The 24443-nt window shown below is 39.6% G+C and overlaps 1 protein-coding gene across 7 annotated transcripts in view; it reads right to left on the reverse strand.

The window, feature by feature from the left end:
- Sppl2a (signal peptide peptidase like 2A) overlaps window positions 1-24064 on the reverse strand; it is a 36058-nt gene extending 11994 nt beyond the window's left edge. For 3 of the 7 annotated variants that reach the window (XM_034494917.2, XM_034494919.2, XM_076929695.1), the window contains exons 1-14: window positions 23902-24064; window positions 19958-20077; window positions 19021-19203; window positions 18500-18589; window positions 17953-18086; window positions 15929-16080; window positions 13010-13106; window positions 12305-12406; window positions 10346-10427; window positions 9735-9809; window positions 5986-6042; window positions 5750-5803; window positions 5134-5236; window positions 1905-1979 (exon numbers count right to left, since the gene is read on the reverse strand). In XM_034494917.2, coding sequence (XP_034350808.1) covers window positions 1905-1979; window positions 5134-5236; window positions 5750-5803; window positions 5986-6042; window positions 9735-9809; window positions 10346-10427; window positions 12305-12406; window positions 13010-13106; window positions 15929-16080; window positions 17953-18086; window positions 18500-18589; window positions 19021-19203; window positions 19958-20077; window positions 23902-23967 — 1390 coding nt within the window. In that variant the 5' untranslated portion in view covers window positions 23968-24064. Of the gene's footprint in view, window positions 1-1904; window positions 1980-5133; window positions 5237-5749; window positions 5804-5985; window positions 6043-9734; window positions 9810-10345; window positions 10428-12304; window positions 12407-13009; window positions 13107-15928; window positions 16081-17952; window positions 18087-18499; window positions 18590-19020; window positions 19204-19957; window positions 20093-23901 lie in introns of all 7 variants that reach the window. The other 4 variants (XM_034494918.2, XM_034494920.2, XM_076929696.1 and 1 more) reach the window with 2 other exon arrangements.
- Window positions 24065-24443: the final 379 nt, after the last annotated feature.

The following is a 24443-nucleotide window of genomic DNA, read 5'->3' on the forward strand; positions in this document are numbered from 1 at the left end:
TAATTTAAAGCCTCTAAAATCTTGTGCTATAAAGTATGATTATCCTATTTATTTATTTATTTTCTTTTTTTAGGTTTTTTTGTTTGTTTGTTTTTCAAGACAGGGTTTCTCTGTATAGCCCTGGCTGTCCTGGAACTCACTCTATAGACCAGGCTGGCCTCGAACTCAGAAATCCACCTGCCTCTGCCTCCCAAGTGCTGGGATTAAAGGCATGTGCCACCACCGCCCAGCTCAGTTTATATATTTTTGTTTCTGAGTCGGGGTTTCATGCAACCCAAGGCCTTGAACTTGATACAGAGTCCAGAATAAGCTTGAATTTCTGATCTTTCAGAGTCCTTGGAATTACAAGTGCATACCTACCACTCCTGATTTTAATTATCTCTTTTTCCTTGTAGCACCATGGGGTGGGGCCGGTAGTGTGGGGTGTGTGTCTACAACAGGGTTACTCTGTGTAGTCCTAGAAGTCCTGGAACTCTATAGATTTGGATGGCCTTAAACTCACAGATGTACTTTCCTCTGCTTCTGAGTGCTGAGCTTAAAGGTATGCACCATGCTTAGATTTATTTTATTATTTTATGTGCATGAGTGTTTTGCCTCCATGTAGGTATGCCTGCATGTGTATGCCTAGGGCCATAAGAGATCAGAAAAGGTTGTTAGATTCCCTGGGACTGAAATTACTGACAGTTGTGAACCACCATATAGAAACTGGGATTTGAACCTGAGTCCTCTACAAGAGAAATATATCCTCTTAACTGCTGTGCTAACTCTCCAGCCTAACATTTCACTATTTAAAATCATAAAACAGTTGGGTAGTGGTGATGAATGTCTTTAACCCCAGCACTCGGAGGCAGAGGCAGGCAGATCTCTGGGATTGAGGCCAGCCTTGTATAGACTGAATTCCAGGATGCTAAGGCTACACAGAGAAACCCTGTCTCTAAAAAACAAAAAGCAAACAAAGGATCTCAAGATGTTTTAGGTCAGGTGTGGTGGCACATGCCTTTTATCAGAGTACTTGGGAGTTAGAGCATGTGGATCTCCATGAGTTTGAGCACAGCCTGGTCTACAGCCAACACTACACAAAGAAACCTGTCTTGAAAAGCAAACAAACAAACCAAAATAATTTGACTATCCTTTATAGGTTATTTGAATGAGCTTTGGCTTACATAAAGAAAGTACTGTACTAACTTTTACTAGATTTGCTGTTTAATATATCTCCATACATTTTTTTTAAAAATGTTACTTACCTCCTCACCAAAATTTAGCTGTTTAGATCAATGCTTGCATTGTTATTAACTCTATTTTGGGAGAAATTTGTGTGAACCTTTTACTATTTATTTTTGTATCTGTATTTATGTATTTACTTATTAAGTTAGTGTCTCACATACTCAAGGATGGTCTCAGACTCCTGCAGCTAAGGAGACTTTTTTTTTTTTTTTAAATAAGTATACTGTATCTGTCTTCAGACACTCAAGAGGACATCTGATCCCATTACAGATGGTTGTGAGCCACCATGTGGTTGCTGGGAATTGAACTCAGAACCTCTGGAAGAGCTGTCAGTGCTCTTAACCACTGAGCCATCTCTCCATCCCCAGCTCAGAGTCTTTAACTGCTAGTCCTCCTGCTCCTCTCTCCCACATGTTGGCATTACAGGTACATGTCATCACACTAGTGCATGTGCATCTGTGCTATGTATGCTGGGCAAGCACTCCACTAACCAAGCTACAAGCCAGCCTGACATAAGGTAGCATTTGAATACTTCTTATAGCTTTATTCCTAGGGCTAAGTACAAGATCTTCTATAACACTGTGTGACAGTTGTAAGAGAGAAACAGACTACTACTTTTAGCCCTTTGGCATTTTCTCCAGACAATATAGCACAACATAATAAAAAGAAACAAATTTTACCAATTGTGGATGAAATATAGTATATAGAAGAACCAGTCTGAACATCGAATCTTCTACAATATGCAATCAACAGGCCTAAAAGAAAACCCACATTATTTTTTAAAACAATAACAACATTACAGACTCAACTGTTAGAATGGGTAACAATACAGGTTGTTATATTTCATGTTTCCTTTTTGCATTATGAGAGCATTTAAGTATCATAAATTATGAATGAACCTTCATGTTGATTTTTTAAAAATTTGATCCTTTAAACACTTCCTCAAGCCAAGCAACAGTAGTTGAAGAACATGAACTTTATTAGCTGCTTAATATTCCATGTTAGAGAGAAAACCTTTTTTTATGTTTCATTAAAATATATATTGAATAGACAAATGGAATACATGAAATCTTCTACACAGCAAAGGAAGCTATCAATAGAAGATATAGCCTATGCAATGAAGAGTATCCCAAAAACACAGCTGATAAGGGGTGATACCTAACACATCTGAGGACCCCGAACAAGCAAAGAGTAAGAAAGAACATAACCCAATGAGAAAATGGGCAAATGATTTAGCAGCATTTCTTGGGTTTGTTTAGTATGCTTAAGTGCTTGACAACAAATAACAAAAAATTAAAAACAAACTAGGCCCAGTGACATTAGCTTGTAATTCAAGGACTCAGGAGACTGAGACAACCTGGGCTACATATCAAGGAAGCCTTACACAAATAAACAAATTTAAGATGTGACACAGCAATTCCAGTACTGGGCATATATCCAAAGGAAATTAAATTAGTATGGTAAAGAGACATGTTCGATATTCAGAACATGATAAAAACCAAGATATAAAACCAATCTCGGTACTTATATGAATGGATAAAGAAAATGCAGTATATATACAAAACCAAGTAATATTCATCTTTTAAAAAGGAAACCGGGCTACAGGGATGGCTCAGTGGATGAAGCTTGCTGTATGCACTGTCCTGAATTTGGATTCCAAGCCCTCACATGTAATAGCACCTGTTTATAATCTCAGTGCTAAGTGGAGGAAGACAGGTGGATTTTAATGGCTGTCTAACCTACATGAATCAGTAAGCCCCATATTCAGTGAGGTTCCTATTTCAAAAAAATAATGTTGAGTTTGAACAGATGGCTCAGCAGTTAAGAATACTGGCTACTTTTCTAGGGGACCTGGGTTCATCAGCACCCAATTGGTGGCTCATAGCCATCTGTAATTCCAATCCCAAGGATCTGATGTTCTCTCCGTGCTTCCATAGGCACAGCATGCACACAGTATACAGAGATAGAGGCAGGAAAAAAAAAATCCACACACACAATAAAGAAATAAAACACATAAATAATATTCTTAAAGAGCCAGATAGGGTGTGATACACAACTTTAATCCCAGCACTCAGGAGACTGAGGCAAAAGAATCTCTGTGAGTTCAAAGCCAGCCTGGCTTACATAGCAAGTTCCCCCAATACCTAGGGCTATGTAGAAAGACCTGTCTCAGAAAAAAGGAAGGAAGAAACAAAGAAAGAAACAAACTAAGAATAAATAAGGTGGAAAAAGAGAGGAGCATCAATCAGTCTCTGGCCTCCATGTACACCAACACACCCATACACACATACATACACGCACACACACACACACACACACACACACACACACACACGGGGGGGGGTTGGGGGACATGAAAGAGACAGAGTAGTGGAGAGAGAGAAGAGCAGACAGGATGCAAATCCTGTCATTTGTGGTAACAGCATTGTGATCAATCTGGAGGACACTCTGTTAAGCAAGAAACAGCCAGCCATAGAAAAGCAAACACTGTATTATCTCACTTGTAAATAAAACTTCAAAGACTTAGCTCTTGGAAGCAGAGTGAAACAGTGGGACTGGGGAGAATTTGGGGAAAGAAATACTGATCAAAGGACACAAAGTTCACTCAGATAGAAATAAGTTCTAGAAACTCATCAAACAGCACATCGATGGTAGTTATAAGCAATATATTAGTCTGGAAATCTGCTGAGTGGATTTCAAGTATTCTCATGACAAAAAAAGGTGAGGTAACCGTTGCCATTCAGCTTGTTATTCCACACTCTATTCATGCTTCAAAACTATGTTACATATAAAAAATACCTATTTTTTCAATTTATATAAATGAACAAATATATGAGGGTTTAAAAACACACTGACAGTACATCAAGAAAAGCAATTTTAAATGATATTTACAAGACTGATTTAAGTTTTAATACAAAGAGTTATATTTTAAAAACATTTATTTATTTCACAAGTTTGAACATTGATTGTGCCTGTATGTATGTGTACCATGTGTGTGCCTGCTGCCTACCAAGAGAGGCATCAGATCCCCTAGAACTGAACTTGCAGAGTTTGGGTCACCTCACAATGAGTGCCGGGAACTGAACCTGAAACCTCTGCAAGAGCAAGTCTTGTAACTGCTGAGCCATCTCTCCAACCCCAGTACTAAGAATTTTTAAAAAATGAAATACAAGCTCTCACAGATAGATACAAATGTACAAGCAAAAAAAAAAAAAAAAAAAAAAAAAAAAAAAAAAAAAGCCTCAATACCCTTTTTTAGAAGAAAAAAAATCTCACATTGTAAAAAATCTCACATTGTATGTATTAAATAAGTATTTTTAGGTGTGCATCTCCAGTGTCTAGCTAGGTAAGCCCCTTCAATCCTCCCTCCCACAACTCCCCCATAGCTAGCCTGGCTCTCACATCCAGTGTCCTAGCCTAGGCTGGTCCCCCTGTCTGTGCTTCTTGAAACATCTAGGCTTCCAACAGGTGTCTGCCTTCCCCAACCAACAGACTACCGTGACTGGCTTCCCACTGGATTGTCTTTTATTATAAAGCCATGTAAGCTGCAGTTCTCTTCCTTTTCTTCGTCAACCCTACCTGGCTGGCATACCTAAAGCACTCCCTAAAACGTAACTATTACTATTAAATAGGAGGAAAAGAAACATCGCAAACACGTTCCACTAGAGAAGGATAAGTGGATCCTTGCTGTCCTAAGACACCTTTCAGCTGCCGACATTTTACCTTGGCTGTCCGAGGGCTGATTTCTCTTTTACCCTTCACAATGCATTTTTTTTTTTTTAACCTTTACCATTGATCCCAGTTCTAATAACAGTTAAAAATATACAGCCTTGTAACTTTTCCAGATACTGTGAATATCATCCTTAAAACTGTAAGTATAGTTTTGCTAAAATTATTATAGTCACTCACCTGGTACAATGATATCTCCAAAACCCAATACTGAAACAGGCACAGAGCATACACTCATGACTGAGTAACCCATCAGTTTTGGCACCCTGATAACTACTGGCAACTGTAAGAAAGAAAAACAGAGAGGAGGGGAAGGGAAGGAGGAAGAAGGAAAGGGAAGGAGGGAGAGGGGGAAGAGAGAATGAACCAGTAAGTCTCTTCCCAATCTCTCTTTTAGGAAGGGAAACACTGACACTGTAGTAATCGTTTTAATGTTTTTACACTGATTATTTGAAAAAAAAAAAAAAAAACCTTGAACTTAGGATGACATAAATATACACATACATAATACATACATAAACTCTGATTGTACAAAAAACTTGAAGGGATAAGACATGTAGTTTCAGGAAATTATATCTAACACATGGAGGATGAACAGTATGAATATACTCCCCCCACAGCTAACCTTTAAATATTTATTTATTTATTTATTACCAAGAATAGGACTCAGACCTTGACAAGTTTTGTTGTGTTGTTTTGTTTTGGTCAGTCTACATTCTTTCCCACCCAAAGAAGAGCCTCCTCACAGAGGGTATGATTTAAAGTCCAATGAACTTATCTGAAATACAATCCTTACTTTCTCATGGGGAGCTGAGTGCAGAGCAGTGGCTTCCACAAAGTTTCCATCATTCTAGGATGAAACCCAAGTCAATAGGTATTTAATAATTTAGAATAACTAAGAAAATGGCTATATTTGTGAGAAAGAAGTTTGATAACACCTTAGCATGCACCCATGACCAATGAATGAGCTACAGTAGGAAACAGACAGGCAGGCAGTAGCTGGGTGAACACTGCCGTTCACACCATTCCCACCTTTTCAGCATTCTCGAAAGGCCCAGCAGCCAGTTCCACCATGATGCTCTCGCCATTCTAAAGGGAGGAAGAGATGTCGTTCAGTCATCTAAAGAGAATAACCTGCCACAGTGCAAGGATGACTGACAGCGCACAGCACACAACCTACTGCCAACTGAACCTGGGCTATCAACTGCTTCTTCCTCGGACTCTACATACAGCAGATATTGAATCTGAAACAAAATCCAGTGAGCACACCATTCCACTTTACCATAGCTCGGTAATTATCAGTTCGGCATATACACAGATTATTCAAGTATACCTGGAGATCTGGATTATATTGACATCCAATATGTTAATAGGTTATGAACTTTCAGTATTTTAATTTTTTTTACTACATATATTATGGTTCTTAGACCATCAGATCAGAAAAAAAGAAGATATTAAAATCTTTTAAATTTAGCTCTCTACCAAATATAAGTAACCTTATTGAATAAAAATGCATTTGACCTTCTGGTATTTCCCACAAGTATAAAGACAAATTTGAAAAGACCCAGCCTCATAGAATATGACAGCCTTCCTCAGCTGGATTCCACTCAGGGTCGACTCTGTCTCTTTCCTTTGTTGCAATCAGCATTCTCCTGAGTGGTAGCTCCCTCCCTGTGTCTGCTGAAGTCTTTTCTGTGGGCTAGACAAGGTGTTCAAGAACAAGTTTTCTCCTGTAACCCTGTCTGCCTGAGGTGAAACTTTGAGGCTAAAACTACACAAAGTGTCCTTTCTGTTGTTTTCATCTAGCCAAGGGTAACCCTGAACTCCTTCCTGATCTGCCTACCTCTGCAGCCAAGTGCTGGGATACAGGTATGCACTGCCACACTCTGTGTGAGGCATCTGCTTTTATGTTTCATAAAAAGAAAAAAATGCATCAGCAGACCAGGGAGAATACATACAAACTGGATTTTGAAAATCATTAAAACCAGGAATGAGCAGCATCTGACATACATTTCTAGTTACCTAATAAGAATAAAGCACATAGCCATAAGGAAAACGAAGGGGTCAAACTGAGAAAATATTAAATGAACATTTACAACAATGAGTGCCAAAACCACCTCCAGCTACTTCTACTACAACAGATTTGCTAGAAATCACAGACCTAAGATAAGAAAGAAAGAAAGAAAGAAAGAAAGAAAGAAAGAAAGAAACAAAAATGTACTAATTACACAAGAAAAAAGACTCAAAGGCCTTTATCCTTTAAAAAGCCTGTACCTTTAAAACTTCATCTGACAATAAATTGATACCAGGTTTAAGACGAAAAAAAAAAAAAGTACTTCAAAAACCTGACTATCATTTACCACTGCACTTCCAGGGCACTCTGAGGACTACCTGATTTGTGAAGACAATGATTTCAGTTTTAGTTCAGTTTTGTTTTGTTTTTTGAAACAGGGTTTCTCTATCTAGCCCTGGCTAGACCAGACTTGCCCTGAACTCTGCCTCCCAAGCACTGGGATTAGATGCTTGTTCAAGATCAACAGTGTTTCCCTTTTATTAGCGGACTCTGATGGAGTATTCCTCAGAACTGTTTCGTTTTGTACTAGCCTGGACAGCTTTGTTTTTGCCTCAGGATGTCACTATGTAGCCCTGGCTAGCTTGGAACTTGATTTGTAATCTAGGCTGGCTAAAAACTGTAGCAATTCTCCTTCCTCTGTACCCTAAATACTACAATTATAGGCATATTCTGTCTTGCCTGCTTGAAAACATGCTTTTTAAAAATGTCCAGTTTCAGTTACAACTCACACTTGCTGTCTTAATGCTTTTCTCTTTTTCTTTTTGTAGCATTGCTGCTCAGTGACGGCACTGACTGAAAGAGCTCAGCTTAAGGCATGGGCAAGTGCTTGTCAAACAGTCTGAGTGTGAATACTTTGAGGTAGGTCCAAATCTTTATTTATTAGCTCCTTTATTTATTACTTTATTTATTAGCTCCTCCACAGGGTATATGTCTATCTTTATGGCTGGCAGTAAATGTCAGAAGTGTAGGTTTCTGCAGTGTTTTAATAGATGATCTATTGTTTAAAGAAAGGATAAAGGCCCAGTGGAGGAGGCTAAGGATGTGGTTTTGTGGTAGAGTACTTGGCTAAAATACACGGGTCCTGGGTTCTACCCTGAGTACAGCACTAACAATAACAAAAGCCAATGGAAAGAAAAATAGTCATCATCAAACATGAAAGAGTAAGAGACACAAAGAATAAAGGGCCAATATAAAGTTATAAGGCAAGGTGCAAAATAAAATGATAGAGAAAATGGGAGAACTAGATGATAATTAATAATATGTTCCTGATATGAAAAAGGCCAAGACAGGAAACTGAACAAATAATGAATGACAACTGGCTTGCTTGCTCACTCACTTGGCACTTTCCTCACTTTGTTAAGGAGGAATGGTAAAATGGTGGTAAAACAGGGAATATATGATTTAGGAGCTTCTGGCCATAGAACCAGAGGACAGACAGAATGGGCAGAAACGAAAGTGAGAATGTGAAGCCCTGGACTGAATTGTTACTGAGGTCAGCCTCACCCTGGCCTCAATGAGCAGCCTGGATACAGATCTTGTTGGTACAGAAAGATCAAGTTGGACCTAGCAGTGGTGGCACACCCCTTTAGTCCCAGCACTTGGGAGGCAGAGACAGGTAGATCTCTATGAGTTCAAGGCCAGCCTTGTCTACTGATTGAGTTCCAGGACAGCCTGAACTGCACAGAGAAAACTTATTTCAAAAAACCAATAATAATAATAATAGAAAGATCGAGTTGAGTTCTTCAGCCAAAGAAACTCTAATGACATCAAAAGCTGGCATTGCTTCTCAAAGTAGACTGGGACCTAAAGCACAGAAGGGGCTGCCAGGGTATACAGCACATCCCAGGCCTGCAGAGCTGCCAGGGTATACAGCACATCCCAGGCCTGCAGAGTTGCCAGGGTATACAGTACATCCCAGGCCTGCAGAGTTGGCATGCTGTTCTTTGTTATTCTCAGACTAGTTCTCAGAAATGAAGGTATCAATGACATATTTCCTCCTTCTTTCCTTCCCTCTCTAAACTGTCCACATTAGACACTGATTGTAAGAAAGTCTTACTTTTAAAAGGAACGAAAAATTACACACACTCTCCCTTTATACTAATCAGAAGTTCCTCATTTTCTCTAATGAGCAACTGAAAGCTTGCTTATTAAAAATACCCTCTACTGAAAGACCAATTTCAAAGGCAATTTCCTTCAGGTAATAAAAATCTGCAAAACCAACAGTCTCTGGAGAGAGTTAAGGTTCCTTTCTTGAGGCTGGCAAGATGGCTCAGCATTAAGAGCACTCACTGCTCTAGCAGAGAACCTAGATTCCAACACCCACAACGGGTGGCATCAGAAGGTCTAGAACAACAGTGTCAGGGAAAGAATGCCCTCTGCAGGCCTCTGTGAGCACCAAGCACGCACGCGCACACACACACACACACACACACCACGCAGGTACTCACTTATTCACATGAAATAAAAATAAATACTTAAGAAAATATTTAAGGAGCTGCATGTGGTAGTACAGAGAGTGGGGACACATGCCTTTAATCTAGAGGCAGGCAGATCTCTGTGAGTCCAAGGCCAGCCTGCTATACATACAGAGTTCTCTATCTGACAAGGCTATGCTGAGTAGACCCTGTCTCAAAACAAACAAACAAACAAGATTTCTAAAAAGTTTCATCGTTTTGAAGGCTTCATCATGAATTTAAAATGGTCATACCTTTGTGATGAAGGGTGTTATGAAGACAAAGAACACGTCATAGATGAGGAGAAGGCCTAGCAGTATCACACACGACTGTCAGAGAAAGAAGGAATTTAAAAGGTCAAACTTCCCACATCTAAACTAACACATTAAATTACTTTGCAAATACAAGCAAGCATGGAAATACACATTTGAACACTATTTTAAAAGGTGTTTCATGGTTATCACTATGTATAATTTTATTTCATATGTCATTTAAAAAAATCTTTACTTCCTGTATCCCATTTGCTTAGGGTCATCGCTAAATTAAAGAATGTTCTTCCTCGATATTTAGTCTCACAAGGTTTTCTGGAATGAGCGTGACAAACAGAAGTGCTCAGCAGCTGGCCTGCCTGGGTTAGAAGTGAGCACAGACAGACACAACAGCTTTCTGAAGCCTGGGAAATGGTCTGCAGCTCAAGTGGATGGAAGTTACAAAAGCCATATATACACTTGGGACATTTCAAGAGTAATTAAAATGAGCTTGTTTTACTATATGCAAATTATATGTCAATCATATTGTTTTAAAAAGAAAAAATTATTATTACTTATATAAAATAACAATTTATATCTATAAAATAACATTTTACCATGAAATTGGGTAACTTCATTGTTTTAATTAAGTTGAGACAGAAAGCAATTCCTAAGATATCCTGTAAAATCCAAGCCCACCTAAAATAAAAAGAGAGAGAGAGATCAACCTATTATTTCATCCCACTATCTTCAGATGAAAGTTAAATAAATAGGTCACTATGGTTATACCATTATGGTTATGACTATGAACTGTCTCCTCAGATAGTTACTGTCCTGGCAGAATAATGATTGCCAAGGTTTCCTCAAAAGAATGTCAGATACAGCCGGGCGGTGGTGGCGCACGCCTCTAATCCCAGCACTTGGGAGGCAGAGGCAGGCGGATTTCTGAGTTCGAGGCCAGCCTGGTCTACCGAATGAGTTCCAGGACAGCCAAGGCTATACAGAGAAACCCTGTCTCGAAAAACCAAAAAAAAAAAAAAAGAATGTCAGATACAAGTATACATTCACCTTAATCTTTGCAGCTTTACATGTCTCCTTCTACAAATGCAGCTGCTAATAAAATCCTCCTGTTCATATCTAGTCAGGTTGAACAAAAAGCAAAAGCTACACAATTTACTTATTAGAAACTAATATGCATACTAGCAACCAATGATAAACTCAATAACTTTGGTAATTATAAAAAATTTTCTAAGCCAGACAGTGGTGGCGCACACCTTTAATCCCAGCACTTGAGAGGCAGAGGCAGGTGGATTTCTGAGTTCGAGACCAGCCTGGTCTACAGAGTGAGTTCCAGGACAGCCAGGGCCACACAGAGAAACCCTGTCTCAAAAAAAAAAAAAAAAAAAAAAAAAAAAAAAAAAGATTTCTAGGTCAACAATTTTATTAATAAGCCATTACACATAAGTTATATATTTTTCCAGTTTCCCTTCCTGCTGTGGATAGACCCTCAGTTGGCAAGATGGCTCGGGGCAGTAAAGACACCTGTGATCAAGCTGATGACCTGAGCTGGATTCCTTAGACCTTCTGAGTGGATGGAGAGAACTGACTCAAGTGTTAGAACTGTCAAGTAGTATCCAGTTATGCTGTGGCATGTACACACGTGAGACACACACACTAAATGCTTGAAATAAATTTTCAAAAAGAGAGACGCCCATATCTGTTGGTCTCAGTTTATTTGCAGATATTTTGCATAAAGCCTTTTTTTCTAATACAAAAGGCAAAATGTTCCATATATTCTTTTACATTTTGCTTTTATGGTGGTTAGTTTTGTCAATCTGACACCATCAGAATCATCTGGGAAAAGAATCTCCAAGAGGAGCTGGCTGGGTTGTACTGACCTCTGGGTATATCTGTGAGGCATTTTTGTAACTGGGTTAACCGAGGTGGAAATGCCCTGGATGTGGGCAGCACCTGTGCACTCACTTCTCTCTGCTCTTGGCTGTGGATGTGACATGCCCAGCTGCTTCAAGCTCCTGCAGTCTTGCCTTCTCAGCAATAACAGACTATCACCCAGAACTGTGAGCTAAAATGAACCCTTTCACCCTACACTGCTTTTTGGCAGGGTATTAGATCACAGTGACAGAGATGAAAACATGGCAGCTTTCTTCATTTAAACCCATTCTGGAAATTGGCGTGGACACCATCTGCTGAGGTCATAAGACACTACACTGCAACACCCCATAACTGAGCATATTTCAAGTCTAGGTGTTTAAGGCATAACACGATTTCCTTCCCAGCATGAGCTCAACTCCTCAGCCTAAGATCTGTTCATCTGCTGTGTTTGGTGGCTTATGCCTGTAACCTCTGCACACAGGAGACAAAGTCACTGAAAATTTAAAGTTAGAGTTACAGGTTAGCAATGGGGAGAGCCTGTTAAATAACTTATTCATTAAAAAACAAATCACCTTGTTTTAAAATATGCTCTTGAATAAAAACAATAATCATAATGAACATGACTCAGGAAAAGATATAACACTACGCATCCTTAAATGTAAAGTGAACTAGAGTTGTCATACCTATCCTCATTTCGAAACACAGCCCACACAACAGCAACTGAGATGCACAGTCCAGAAAGAAAAATCAGGCTCACTTTAATGTTTTTGCCACAACACAAAATCCTAAAAACAAATAAAATAGTTAATTTATGCTGCAGATAAAAAATAATGTTCACTTGATACAAAAAAGTTCCAAACATTAACAAGAAGTGATTGAGATATTAATCTTGATGTCATGATTTTACATAAGTGAGGCATAATAATCAGTTCAACAAAACCCTTTGTGGTAATGGCAATGTTTCCAGTGCTTTCCAGGATTGATGGCCACTAGCTACATATGGCTACTGAACACTTGAAATGTCTCAGGAATTCAATTTAAATATCCCAAACACAGCCAGGGATAGTGGCACACACCTTTAGTCCGAGCACTAAGGTAATGCACACCTTGTCCCAGCACTTGGGAGGCAGAGGCAGGCAGACGGATCTCTGTGAGTTCGAGGCCAGCCTAGTCTACAGAGACAGTTCTAGGACAACCAGGCTACTGAGAAACCCTGTCTCATAAAACAAAAACAAGCAAGCGAACAAAAGTATCCCAAACACATTCTTGACTTTAAACTCAGGCAGATATAAATCAAGGCATATTGAATATACAGGCTTAAAGCAACACCTCACTTTTTCTGTATTAAGTTGAAATACTAATTACATCATACACTAATAGATACATACGTGCACTGTCCACATGGCATCCTATGGATCAACGCAGCAAGACAGTTGTACAGGCTCATTGATGATGCTATGCAGAAAATTGCTATCATAACATAAACTAGAAAAGAACAAGACAGATGTTGATTCTTTAACTCTCTTCACTAGATCATATTTTCAACTAGTAACTATATTGTTATCTGAAGTAGTTGCTAAGATACAAATATGTATACCTAGAGTTTTAAAACAGGACGCAGTACTTGTGGTTTTATTTCCATTAAACACTACCAGAGTTGCTTTATGTGGCTGAAGATGGTTCTACGTTTTTCTATTATTCAATAATTCAAAGTGATGTGTTCATTATAAATATTTATAAATACTTAACTGTAAGAACAGAAGGACTGATGAACCTTTGTGTGTATGTGTATATTTGTGTGTATGTAGGTATACACATGTAGGTAGGTATGTGTAGAGACCAGAAGACAAACATGGTATTATTCCTCAGATGTCTTGTTTTTCTTTTAATTGTTTGAAACAGAATGAGTCACTGGCTTGGAAATCTGCCAAGCAGACCACCCTGACTGGCTAACAAGCTCCGGGGATCAACCTGTTTCTACCCAGTGCTAGAATGAAAAGACTGGAGGCAGGGTGGGCCGGGTGTTCGGCATGGGTCCTAGAGCTGAACTCTGGTCTCCCTGGCACAGTGAGCACTTCACCAACTGAGCTACTCCTCCTATTCCTCTTTTTGTGCCTCATGTACTTCAAACTGGCTTTGAACTTGCTGTACAGACAAGAATAACCTTGAAAGCCTTGACCTTCTAGTCCTTCTTTCTCAGCCTCAGGAGTCTGGCATTACAGATGTGCATCACATCTGGCCACTTTGACACCTGAGATTGAACCAGGACTTTGTGTATATTAGGCAAATACTCTACCAAGTGACTTATATTCTCTGAGTGATTAAAAAAAATTTCTGGTAGCCTAGGCTAGCCTAGAACTTGCTGTGTAGGTCAGGCTTGAATTTGTAGACACCTGCCTGTCTCTGCATGTGCCACTGGGCCTGGCTTTGGATTAATAAACTGTTAATAAGATTCTTTAGAAATGTAATGTAGGCATAAAAACAAGTATCTGTTCTGAGTATCAACCAACCATCTTATCCATGCTTTCCCATGGAGAATTTATCTAAAACAATTTGACCTATGATCAAACTAAATCCAGCCAGGCATGGTAGCCACCAGCTCAAGACTAGCTTTGGCTGCACAGAAAGTTACCAGTCTAGCCAGAGCTACACAGAATAATGTTGGCTCAAGGGAAAAAAAAAAAAAAGCACAAACACTCAAATCCATTCAAAGAAACTTCTTTGTTGCAATGAGACACCAAGGTAGTAAAATCTGATGGGCATTATAAACTATCCAGGTTTATTTGAAAATTATTTAGAGACATTTTACTATTGTGTTGTTATAAAGGGGGAGGGGCTATTATACTTTACAATATTCCTTTTATGAACTTTCTAGAAAATATTGTGATAGAAATGCAAGATGTACCTCCATTTTCAAGGCCTATTTGATTTCAGACGTGTACTAAGCGATGGGAGTGAGAAACAGAGGCTGATCTAAACACAGTAAATTTGGGGTGTTTCAGGTTTGGGTGAAGCTGGATAAGCCACTCTAAATCCCCCAGTGTTCATATTTAGGTCAAGTTCATGAGACAAATACTGGGTTGTTACAAGGACTGGATAAGCTTATGTATGTAGTCATGAGCACTGCATGAGTCCCTGTGATCACTGGTTATGTGTAGTAAGAAAACAGTGGAAAGACACTCCATGGCCTGTCAACTGAATTTTGGTCTATCCTTTGCCAAGTTACCTAACCCAAGTTGTAACAGCCTGGTAGAGATTATATTTCCTGAGGCCATTCTGGAGCTTTAGTGCCCTGTCCAACAGTGTGCTACCACTTTGGAAAGGATTCCACATGAGGAATAACTTTATCATAACTTAGTTCCAGCTAGTTTTGTTTTAAATGTAAGGAGTTTACCAGAAAGCACTCTCAAAATCAACATCAGTTACTTTAAGTATATCTTAACCACAAAATGGCAAAGAAGCTTCTTGGACAGCCAAGGCTACACAGAGAAAGCCTATTTCTAAACAAACAAACAAACAAACAAACAAAAAGGTAAGGAAAAGCCTTAGCAAGTCAGTACAATTCTGTAAAGTTATAATATACTAGAAAATAGCAGTCATCTTAGTCATGAAGACTCATTTAAGGTAAACAAAATCGTGCAATACCACACAAAACACTGGCCAATCATAATTTAATACTATGTTCTAGGATAATTATGAGGTTGAATGATTTTCTTCCCACATCAAAAATTTCACTTGTTAACCGGGGACAGTGATGCACACCTCTAGTTCCAGCATTTGGGAGGCAGAGGCAGGTCAAAATCTGAGTTCAAGGCTAGCCTGGTCTACAGAGCAAGTTTCAGGATAACCAGGGCTACACTGAGAAACCCTGTCTTAGAAAAAAAATTCATTTGTAATTCTCACTAAAAATTGAAATATGCTTTAGGGTAAAATAAATATCTTTTTAAAATAATTTGTATTTAGTTATGTGTATATATGCGTATATGTGGGTATGTACATGTATATAAGTACCTGAGAAAGCCAGAGGCATCGGCTCTTTCTGGAGCTGGAGTTACAGGTGCTTGTGAGCACCTAACACAGTGCTAGAAACCAAACTGGGAATCTTCACAAGGGCAGTACATGCTCTTAACAGCTCAACCATCTCTCCAGTCCCAAGAGTTTAGTTTTTTGAGATAGGTTCTTACTCCACAGTTCTGTGGCCTAGGATGGCCTAGAGATAACTATTTATCCCAGGCTGGCCTCAGCCTCTTAAGAAGTTATATATGGATATATATTCAAAGCAGCACACATAAAATCCAATTTCTTACCAAGCCACTTGTAGAAGAAATACAGTAAGACAATCATTACACAGCAGATGACCACGAACACGACAACCGTGAGAGGACTGAATGTTAAGTAATCTTCCTTCTTTTTTCTTGTCTCTCTATCTTCTGCATCTTCCACTGACTTCATGTTTTCCCTGTATAAACACACACAGGAAAACATCAGCAAGTTTTTATCAAGTACAATTTTTTTTTTTAAATCCCTTTATAACACCAGTTGAAGGTTAATCACAAAGGTAATACACTTAAAAAATAAGGACCAGAAAGAAATATTTTATCTGGAAAGTAAAACATCCTATATTTCTACTCTCCAGAGATAATCTGCCATCACACGACTTTGAAATAAGATTTTTTTTTTTTTTTTTTTTTTGGTGAAAACAAAACTGTTAGAAGAGATGACATTTATCTTATTAACAAATTAATGTTTGCAGATGTTCATACAACCAAGTTGGGAGAACTATTTCTGTTGACATAGTTAAGTTTTGTTTTGGGTTTTTTTTTTTTTTTTTTTGGTTTTTCTAGACAGGGTTTCTCTGTGTAGCCCTGGCTGTCCTGGAACTCACTCTGTAGACCAGGCTGGCCTCTAACTCAGAAATCCGCCTGTCTCTGCCTCCCAAGTGCTGGGATTAAAGGCGTGCGCCACCACAGCCCAGCTGACATAGTTAAGTTTTAAGACATAAACTTACAAACAACATTATCCATCTATATACAGTTAGACTTCCTATCATGCATTTTCTGGCCTAGATCATTAAATTAAGTCTGGGTTCACTGCAGATTTTGTCAAAATAAAACTTCATGTCTAAACATTTGCACCTTTGTAACTGTTAAGCAACACACTACTTTCTCATTGAGATACCAATGTCTTTACTAGAACTCTAGATCAGGATGTCAGGGCATTAACACAAGTGTTACTAATGTGGTACCTGAGTGGGGAAAGATGCCAACCACTGGTATCTGTCATTGAAAATAAATTTTTAAAAGGTACAGTAATATACATGGAAATCATAATAACTCACATATTCATATTCCATGTATTAAGAAGCATAAGGCACTCCCCCTTCTGAGACATAGTCTTATGATACAGCAGAAGTTGGACCTAAACTTAACCCAGGGCACTTTCAAACTCATGGTCCTCCTGAGTAGTGGGATTATAGGTGTGTGCACTACATAAAGCACTGAGGGAAAGGGGCTGCATTAAGTAGGGTCATAGGCAGCCCAGGGTGGCCTGGACCTCAGTATGTAGCGATGGGAGACCTCCACTTCTCAAGCACTGTGATTATAGGTATGATTCACGTGTAGCCTTCATAAACAATTTCAAGAAAGAGAACCAACTACCAGGTATACATTAAATACTACCATTAATTGTATTTTTTCAGGAGTGCAGTGGTTTAAACAAGGCAAAATTTGTTCAAAACACTAGGTGAAAGCTCTATCACTGAGCTATATTCTCAGCTCCTGCTATGAATTGTACTCTCTCTCTCTCTGTGTGTGTGTGTGTGTGTGTGTGTGTGTGTGTACCTGCCAGAATATGTGTATGGATATTGAAAGACAGTCTCGGGCATCACCCTTAATCCTTGTCTTCTATTGCAGACCCTATTGTAGGCAAGTCCATCTGTCCTTCAGCTTCCACAGACTCCTATCTCTGACTCCACAGTGCTGCAGGAGCACTTGGATGCTAGACATACACAACTGTGTCCAGCTCTACATGGGCTCTAGGGCTTTGAACTTAGATCCCCACACTTGTTTGGGAAACACTTTATCCACTGAGACATCTCACCAGCTTCCATGAGCATTTGATGAGACATAAGTGTTTCCTTATCAATAAACAATTCAGGTGCCTACAACTTTTCTATTAAAAAACACAAAAGATAATCCCACAATCTGTTCTTAATGGCAATCACTATATGCTGAGGTCAGAAAAAAAATAAATGATCTTATTATTAGGATTATCATGAAACATTATTTAAAACCATTTATCAAGAAGCCATAAAAAGTTTAATTAAACTTACAATTCAATAAGTCCACTCCAGTATCCTCCTAATGCCACTGTGAACACAGCAATTACAAAAATAACCACCAGAGTATAGTCAAAGTTAGGCCAGGATGGAGAATACATTTTCACGGTAATATCATCTCCAAGAGTCTGAAGGGCAAAGTGACAGGTAAACACAGGCATGAGTCTCCTCTACTCAAGGACAGCAGCAGCATCTGCATTCATGCTGGGGGACACTTCATCACACAGTTAGGAAGACAGGACAACTGAAGCCTTACTCAGCTCTTCATGCTTCTTGTTAGCAAATGGAGAATGAGTAATAAAATTAAGTGTAGTAATTGGAGCCTGGTGGTGGCACACGCCTTTAATCCCAGAACTAGGGGGGCAGAGGCAGGTGGATCTCTGAGTTCAAGGCTAGCCTGGTCTACAGAGCAAGTTCCAGATCAGCCAGAGCTACCCAGAGAAACCCAGTCTCAAAACAAACAAACAAACAAACAAAGCATAATGATTAAATGTAAACAACTATAACATTGTAAACATCTAATATGCAATGATTAACTTACCTCTTTCATATCTTTAAAGTCTTTTTGGGTTATAACTGCAATTAGTATAGTCACATTTTGAAATGCAGATTTGTTTCTTGAGGAAGGAATCTAAAAGAAAAAATGAAATGTGATTATTTACAGAATAAAAAACATACATACTACTACACTAAGTGCAAATATTATGTCAAACTATGAAAACAAAGCTCCATTATTTTTTCCTATAAGTTCTCAAAACAAAATACTTTTAACATGAACTTCAACTGATATATACTATATATGACATTGTACAGTATAGACACTATAGAAACATATATACACATTTGTTTTCAACCAAGTCATCGCAACTCTAGAAATACAACAAAAACTATAAAACTTTCCAATTAGAATGTTTTAATAATAAATCTAGAATGTATATTGATAAAAAATAATCTACAAGATTATTAAAACTTCAGCTTCTAGAAAACACAGAAGAGTTAACTCAATTCCTGGGAAACTTGATGCTATAAGCGTGACAGAAGTCACTCTGTCTTAGGACTTACTAGGACACTGTTGTTGGCAATCAGCAATGCTGCAGCACCACCTTCCTGTGCAATTTGGGCTTTTTCAAGAAAATGGCAGGGTCCCCAGTGTACCACCACTGACTTGTTCTTTATGCCATCAGGAGGAATATCAGAAAGGTGGCACAGTGGTGTGCCAGTCAGATTCATCAAGCTAAGAGAAGTCTGAAAAGAAGAAATGTTTTTGATAAGACAGATACCTCATTTTCCCAATAGTATTCAGCGAGGAGACTCCAACACTGCTTTGGTACAATGTTTTTTAGGATCTGGGCGTGTAGCTCAGGGGTACAGCTTATGCCTGAGTTAACTAACAAAAACAACTTTATGACAAACAACAAGGATTAGAGGTGCAAATTTTAAAATTCCCTCAATCTGGGACTGGAAAGATGACTCAGCAGTTTAGAATACTGATTGCTCTTCTAGAGAACCCAGGTTCAATTGCCAGCTCCCACACATCAGCTCCCAACCATCTGAAACTCTAAGCATCTGACAGCCTCTGTGGCCTCTGCAGGCACCAGGAATGCATGTGGTATAGAGACATACATTCAGATAAAACACCTACACACATAAAGTAAAAATAAATAAAAACTTCCCTCAATCAAGCCCAGTACAGCGGCACATGCTTTTAACGCCAGCACTCTAGAAGCAGAGACAAGCAGATCTCTAAGACTTTAAGGCCGGCCTGGTTGACATAGTGAATTCCAGGCTACTCAAGTCTATTTAATGAGACCTTGTATCACGAAAAGAAACAAAAATTTCCCTAAGTCATTCTTTCATTTCTTTTACAGAGAAGACTTGACCAAAATCAATGAAGTATTTATTAATCACCAAATATCATAACTGATCTATATCCTAAAATAGTTATTACTCATATTCAACATTTTTATTATTAATAATAATTATAATGTTATTTACTTACTGCATTTTCTAGAGAACGTGGAAGTCGTGTCCAGTTGTTGTTATAATACATGCAGTAGTCCTTGGAAAGTGAAGATATGCCATTTGCAGACGCATGCAGGATGGCTTCCTGAGCAGCTGTCTAAGATACAAACAACTTTCATGGTGGTAGTCATAATTAGACTTGTAGGCAACCAAAGATTTTAATAAAACTATTTATATACAAAGTTGATCTCTTTTCTACAAGATTAACCATAGCCCCAGTTTTAAGAGCCACATCCCTGAGAGGATTCTTGCTGTGATGTAACAATGCCTGTCTGCCCTCTGAGTTTGACACTTTCATCCTCATGAGTTATGACTTCACTGTGCACATTCATGCAGAAAGAGGTACTCAAAACCTCTCTGCTTGCTCCACCATCAATTCTTGACTAGTTCTTTTACCTAAGATTAAAGAGATATGGGATTACTTCTAAGTGCTATCTGTATAAGATAACCTCCTGGAATTTAAAATCATTTTCACTCAAGTCTTCAAGAGCCTTCAACTGTCTATCCAAATACACCAATGCAAAGTTTAAGATAAAAATTGCCTGCCAGTCAGGGGTGGGGAGTGGTGCCAGCCTTTGATGTCAGCACTTGGAAGGCTCAGGCAGGCTGATCTTTATGAATTCAAGGCCAGCCTGGTCTACAGATCGAATTCTAGGACAGCCAGGGCTACACAAAGAAATCCTGTCTCAAAACAAAATAACAAACAAAAATTGCCAAGTATGGTCCACATGTCTTTAATCCCAGCTGTTGGGGAATCAGAGGCAAGTGGATCTTTGTGAGTTCTAGACAGCCAGGGTTACATAGAGAGACCTTGTTTCTAAATAATCATAAACAAGTAAGTAAATAAAATAAAGGAGAGCTAGATAGCTCAGTTGGTAACAGCACTTGTCACCAAGGCTGACCATCTGAGTTTGATCTCAGGACCCATGTTGGGAGGAAGAGAAATAATCCTTACAAGCTATCCTCAGATCACAACACAAATGCATATACACTCAATAAATAAGATAATAAAAATAACTTTTACAAAAGAGCTAAAATACTTTCTCTTGTCTTCTTTCCCTCTGCCTAGAAAAGAAAGCTAGGGAAACAGTAAAAGGTGATAGAGAAAGATACACAAAGGTGAGAGGTGGGAGGCATGCAGACATCCCCAGTCATTCAGAACACTGCTCCCTCCTTCACTAGGGGTTCTTTCCATCTTCTCTGTGAACAAACCTATCTCTGAATCCACAAGGAAGAACATGAGGTCCAGGGAGATGGGTCAGCAGGTGAAAACACAAGCAGCCACAACCAACAGAAAGCTAACTGAGAAAAGTGGTACCACAATGGCAGGTTGTTGCTTATGATGGACTATAGCTGATGATGTGGCTCATAAGCCTTTGGCATTAGACTGCAGAAGTTTGGAGGTTTAGAGGAGCAGCCTAGAGAAAGCCTACCATGCTATAAAAACAGCTTATCAAGGCCATTCTGGGGAGAGAACAGAATAGGGGAATGCTGCCCTCAATGCAAACAGTAAAAAGGCAGGCTCATGAATTTACAGATGGAATGATGACTCTATCTGGAATTAGGCTAAATGAACCACGATGTACATTCTGGTAAAGAACTTGTCTTCATTTTGTCCAAACTCTGACTCTGTTGGGGAGCTGAGTTTAAAGGACTAACCTAAAAGAGGCAATGTCTGGGTAGCACGGTGTTCAGATTATCTCACATGGATATTAATGGATGCTTTTAGTTATGATTTATGAGAAGAACCAAGAGCAAAGCCACTACAAAAATATTTGGAAATCTTATAATTTGTTCAAGAAAAGGGACATGTTTCAAGTCGCAACCAAGGAAACCTATTACCAACTTTCCAACCTTAAAACAAAAACCAAAACCAAACAACAACAAAACCCTTATTCCTCAGCAGGCTAAGGGTTTAGCTCAGTTGAGCATTTGCCTACCATTCATGAAGCCACTTGAGCATGGTGGTCCATGTCTATAATCCCCACACTAAAGACAATCAGAAGTGCACTGTCATTCCTGGGGAGCTCAAGGTCAGTCTGTTTCAGACCCTGTTTGGGGGGGGGGGGGGAGGCCAAGTACTTCCCGGGGTCAGTACCTAAAAATACCTTGCTAAGTTGGCCAGTGGTAGCACAAGCCTTTAATCTCAGCACTTAGGAGGCAGAGGCAGGGAGATCTCTGTGTGTTTGAAGTCAGCTTGGTCTACAGAGTGAGTTCCAGGACAGCCAGGGCTACAGAGAAAAAAAAATGTCTGAAAAAACAATAAAACAACAACAAAAATAGCATGGTAAATATGTAACCATCATTACCCATTATCCATGCCATCCATTAGATCTTCCCAGCTCTTTAATAACAACCACAGTGTGGATTTAACACTTGGTTAGTTTGTTTATTTTGCTTTGTTTTCTTGAGACAAGATTTCTCTCTTTGTAGGCTGTCCTAGAAGTCTCTGTAAACCAGACTGGCCTAGAACTCAAAGAGGTCCACAGGCCTCACCATTCTGTGTGCTGGAATTAAACATATGTGCCACCACTGCCCCAAAATGTGGGTTTATTAAGAGTAGATGTATTATTGTGCTAAATATTGATTATCTTAAGAAAGGATTAGTGGAGCTATGGTATACGTATGTAAACATCATTTTGTATTAATCATCTTTAAGAAGTTCACTGAAATGAATGTTAAGCTTTACAGGTAAGTTATAGGTTCTCGACATTTACATACCCTCTGTTTTCCTTGGACCTAAATGATACTTGTCTGGTTACTCAGTTCATACTTTAAAGATACAAAGTAATGCTACTGACTTGTCATTCTCTCCTCAAAATACTTTTTCTATGAGTTCTCTCCAAATGCTGTCCAGCAAGGTTCCTAGAAAGCCAAAGTCTAACTTTTTTTTTTTAAAAAAAACTGTTTGGGGCTTAGACTTTGTCTGTAACCTTTTAAAATCCAGAGTAACAAAGCACAGTCTTTCAGAAAAGTGATGGTTTCTAAGTAATAACAAAATACACTATTTACACAACAGTGTGCAAACAACACGATAAAAAGTTCCCAACATCAAACCCCAGAAAAGAAAGTGAATAGAAACGAAATCTAAAACACTGAAAGCTAGCTTCTTGGTCACACATTGGAGCTCAAATTACCTTGATGCCGAATTTTAAAACATTGTTTCAACAAATATGGGTATGTATGCACATATTCGTTATTTTTTTCTTAACCAGACTTCGACCCTTTTAGACTTCAATCTATTCAAACCCTCATTTCCCCCTTTAAAGGTATTTAAAAATATACCTATAAGTAAACAAAAGCATAAAACAAATCCCCACAGTATAATCTCATGTACCTTACATAGAAGGCGCTATATGGGAGTGGAAGGAATGTATATAGATATTCATATGGCTATAGCGAGAAATGTATGCGAGCGTAGTTAATTAACTAAAGAGCAGGCCAGAACGCTAACACCTGGAACCCTGTCCACACCTGCCCCTCCACCCGCCTTTTTCCGGGCAAAATGCAGCAGTAAGAAGGGCTACACACATACGCACAGAAGTGAATTCTTTGAATTAAAAAGAAAACATGCCAGTACGGTGAAAAATTATAGACAGGGCTCCAGAACCAAGAAGGAGGAAGCTCCCCACCCACACTGCCCACTCCTACCCCCGCCCCGCAGGTTTCCTCCAGGGGTTGGGCATTTCGCAGGATTTCGGGGGCTGGGGGCGGGTGAGGAATGCTGGGACTCGAGGATGAACGCAGTTAACAGGGCCCGGGCAGTGGGAGAATGGGAAGCTGGGTTAGAAGGAAAGGAAGAGGGAGGAGGGGAAGGAGGAGGGAGGAGGGAAATCGGGAGGGGGGAAGAGGGAGAGGAAGGGATGGAGAGGGGGGAGGAAGGGGAGGGAAAAGCGGAGGGGAGGGGAGTACGGCTCTCACCAGTCCGAGCAGGCAGCTCCAGAGCAGGGCAGCAGCGAGAGAGTGCAGCGAGTACAGCAGCCCCATCCCACGGGCGGGCAGCTAGGCGCAGACTGCGCTGGCGGCACCCGGACCTCTAGGGTGCAGCTCCGACTTCCTCTTCCGGTCCCTCCCGCGGAACGCTGGGCTGGGACTCTGTGGGGATTGTCAGCTCCTGGCAGAACCTTTTTAGCTGCGTAAATCCCGGGTTCTCGTTCAGTTCCCCCTAACTGCAGCCAACGCCCATTCCAAGCCACTGGAGCTTCGGGTTTCAGTTTCCTTTCAGGCCTCTGCCACGTAGCCTTGGGGAGTGCTTTGTAAACCAGACAAGGCCCCTCTCTGCACTTGGAGCACAAATCAAAACTCTTCCCCTGCTGCAAAGTTTATGTCATCTCACCCCAGTCTTCTTTGCCCTTAGCTTCTCTACTTTCCCACGTGTTAAGATCCACAGACCCTCTAGGTGGAAAGTCTCTGGAGAATACACTCTTAGTGTTCCCTTATCGGCTTACTTAACACTTCCTCCT

The sequence above is a fragment of the Arvicanthis niloticus genome, chromosome 2 (genome assembly GCF_011762505.2).
Source record: "Arvicanthis niloticus isolate mArvNil1 chromosome 2, mArvNil1.pat.X, whole genome shotgun sequence".
Taxonomy (NCBI): domain Eukaryota; kingdom Metazoa; phylum Chordata; class Mammalia; order Rodentia; family Muridae; genus Arvicanthis; species Arvicanthis niloticus.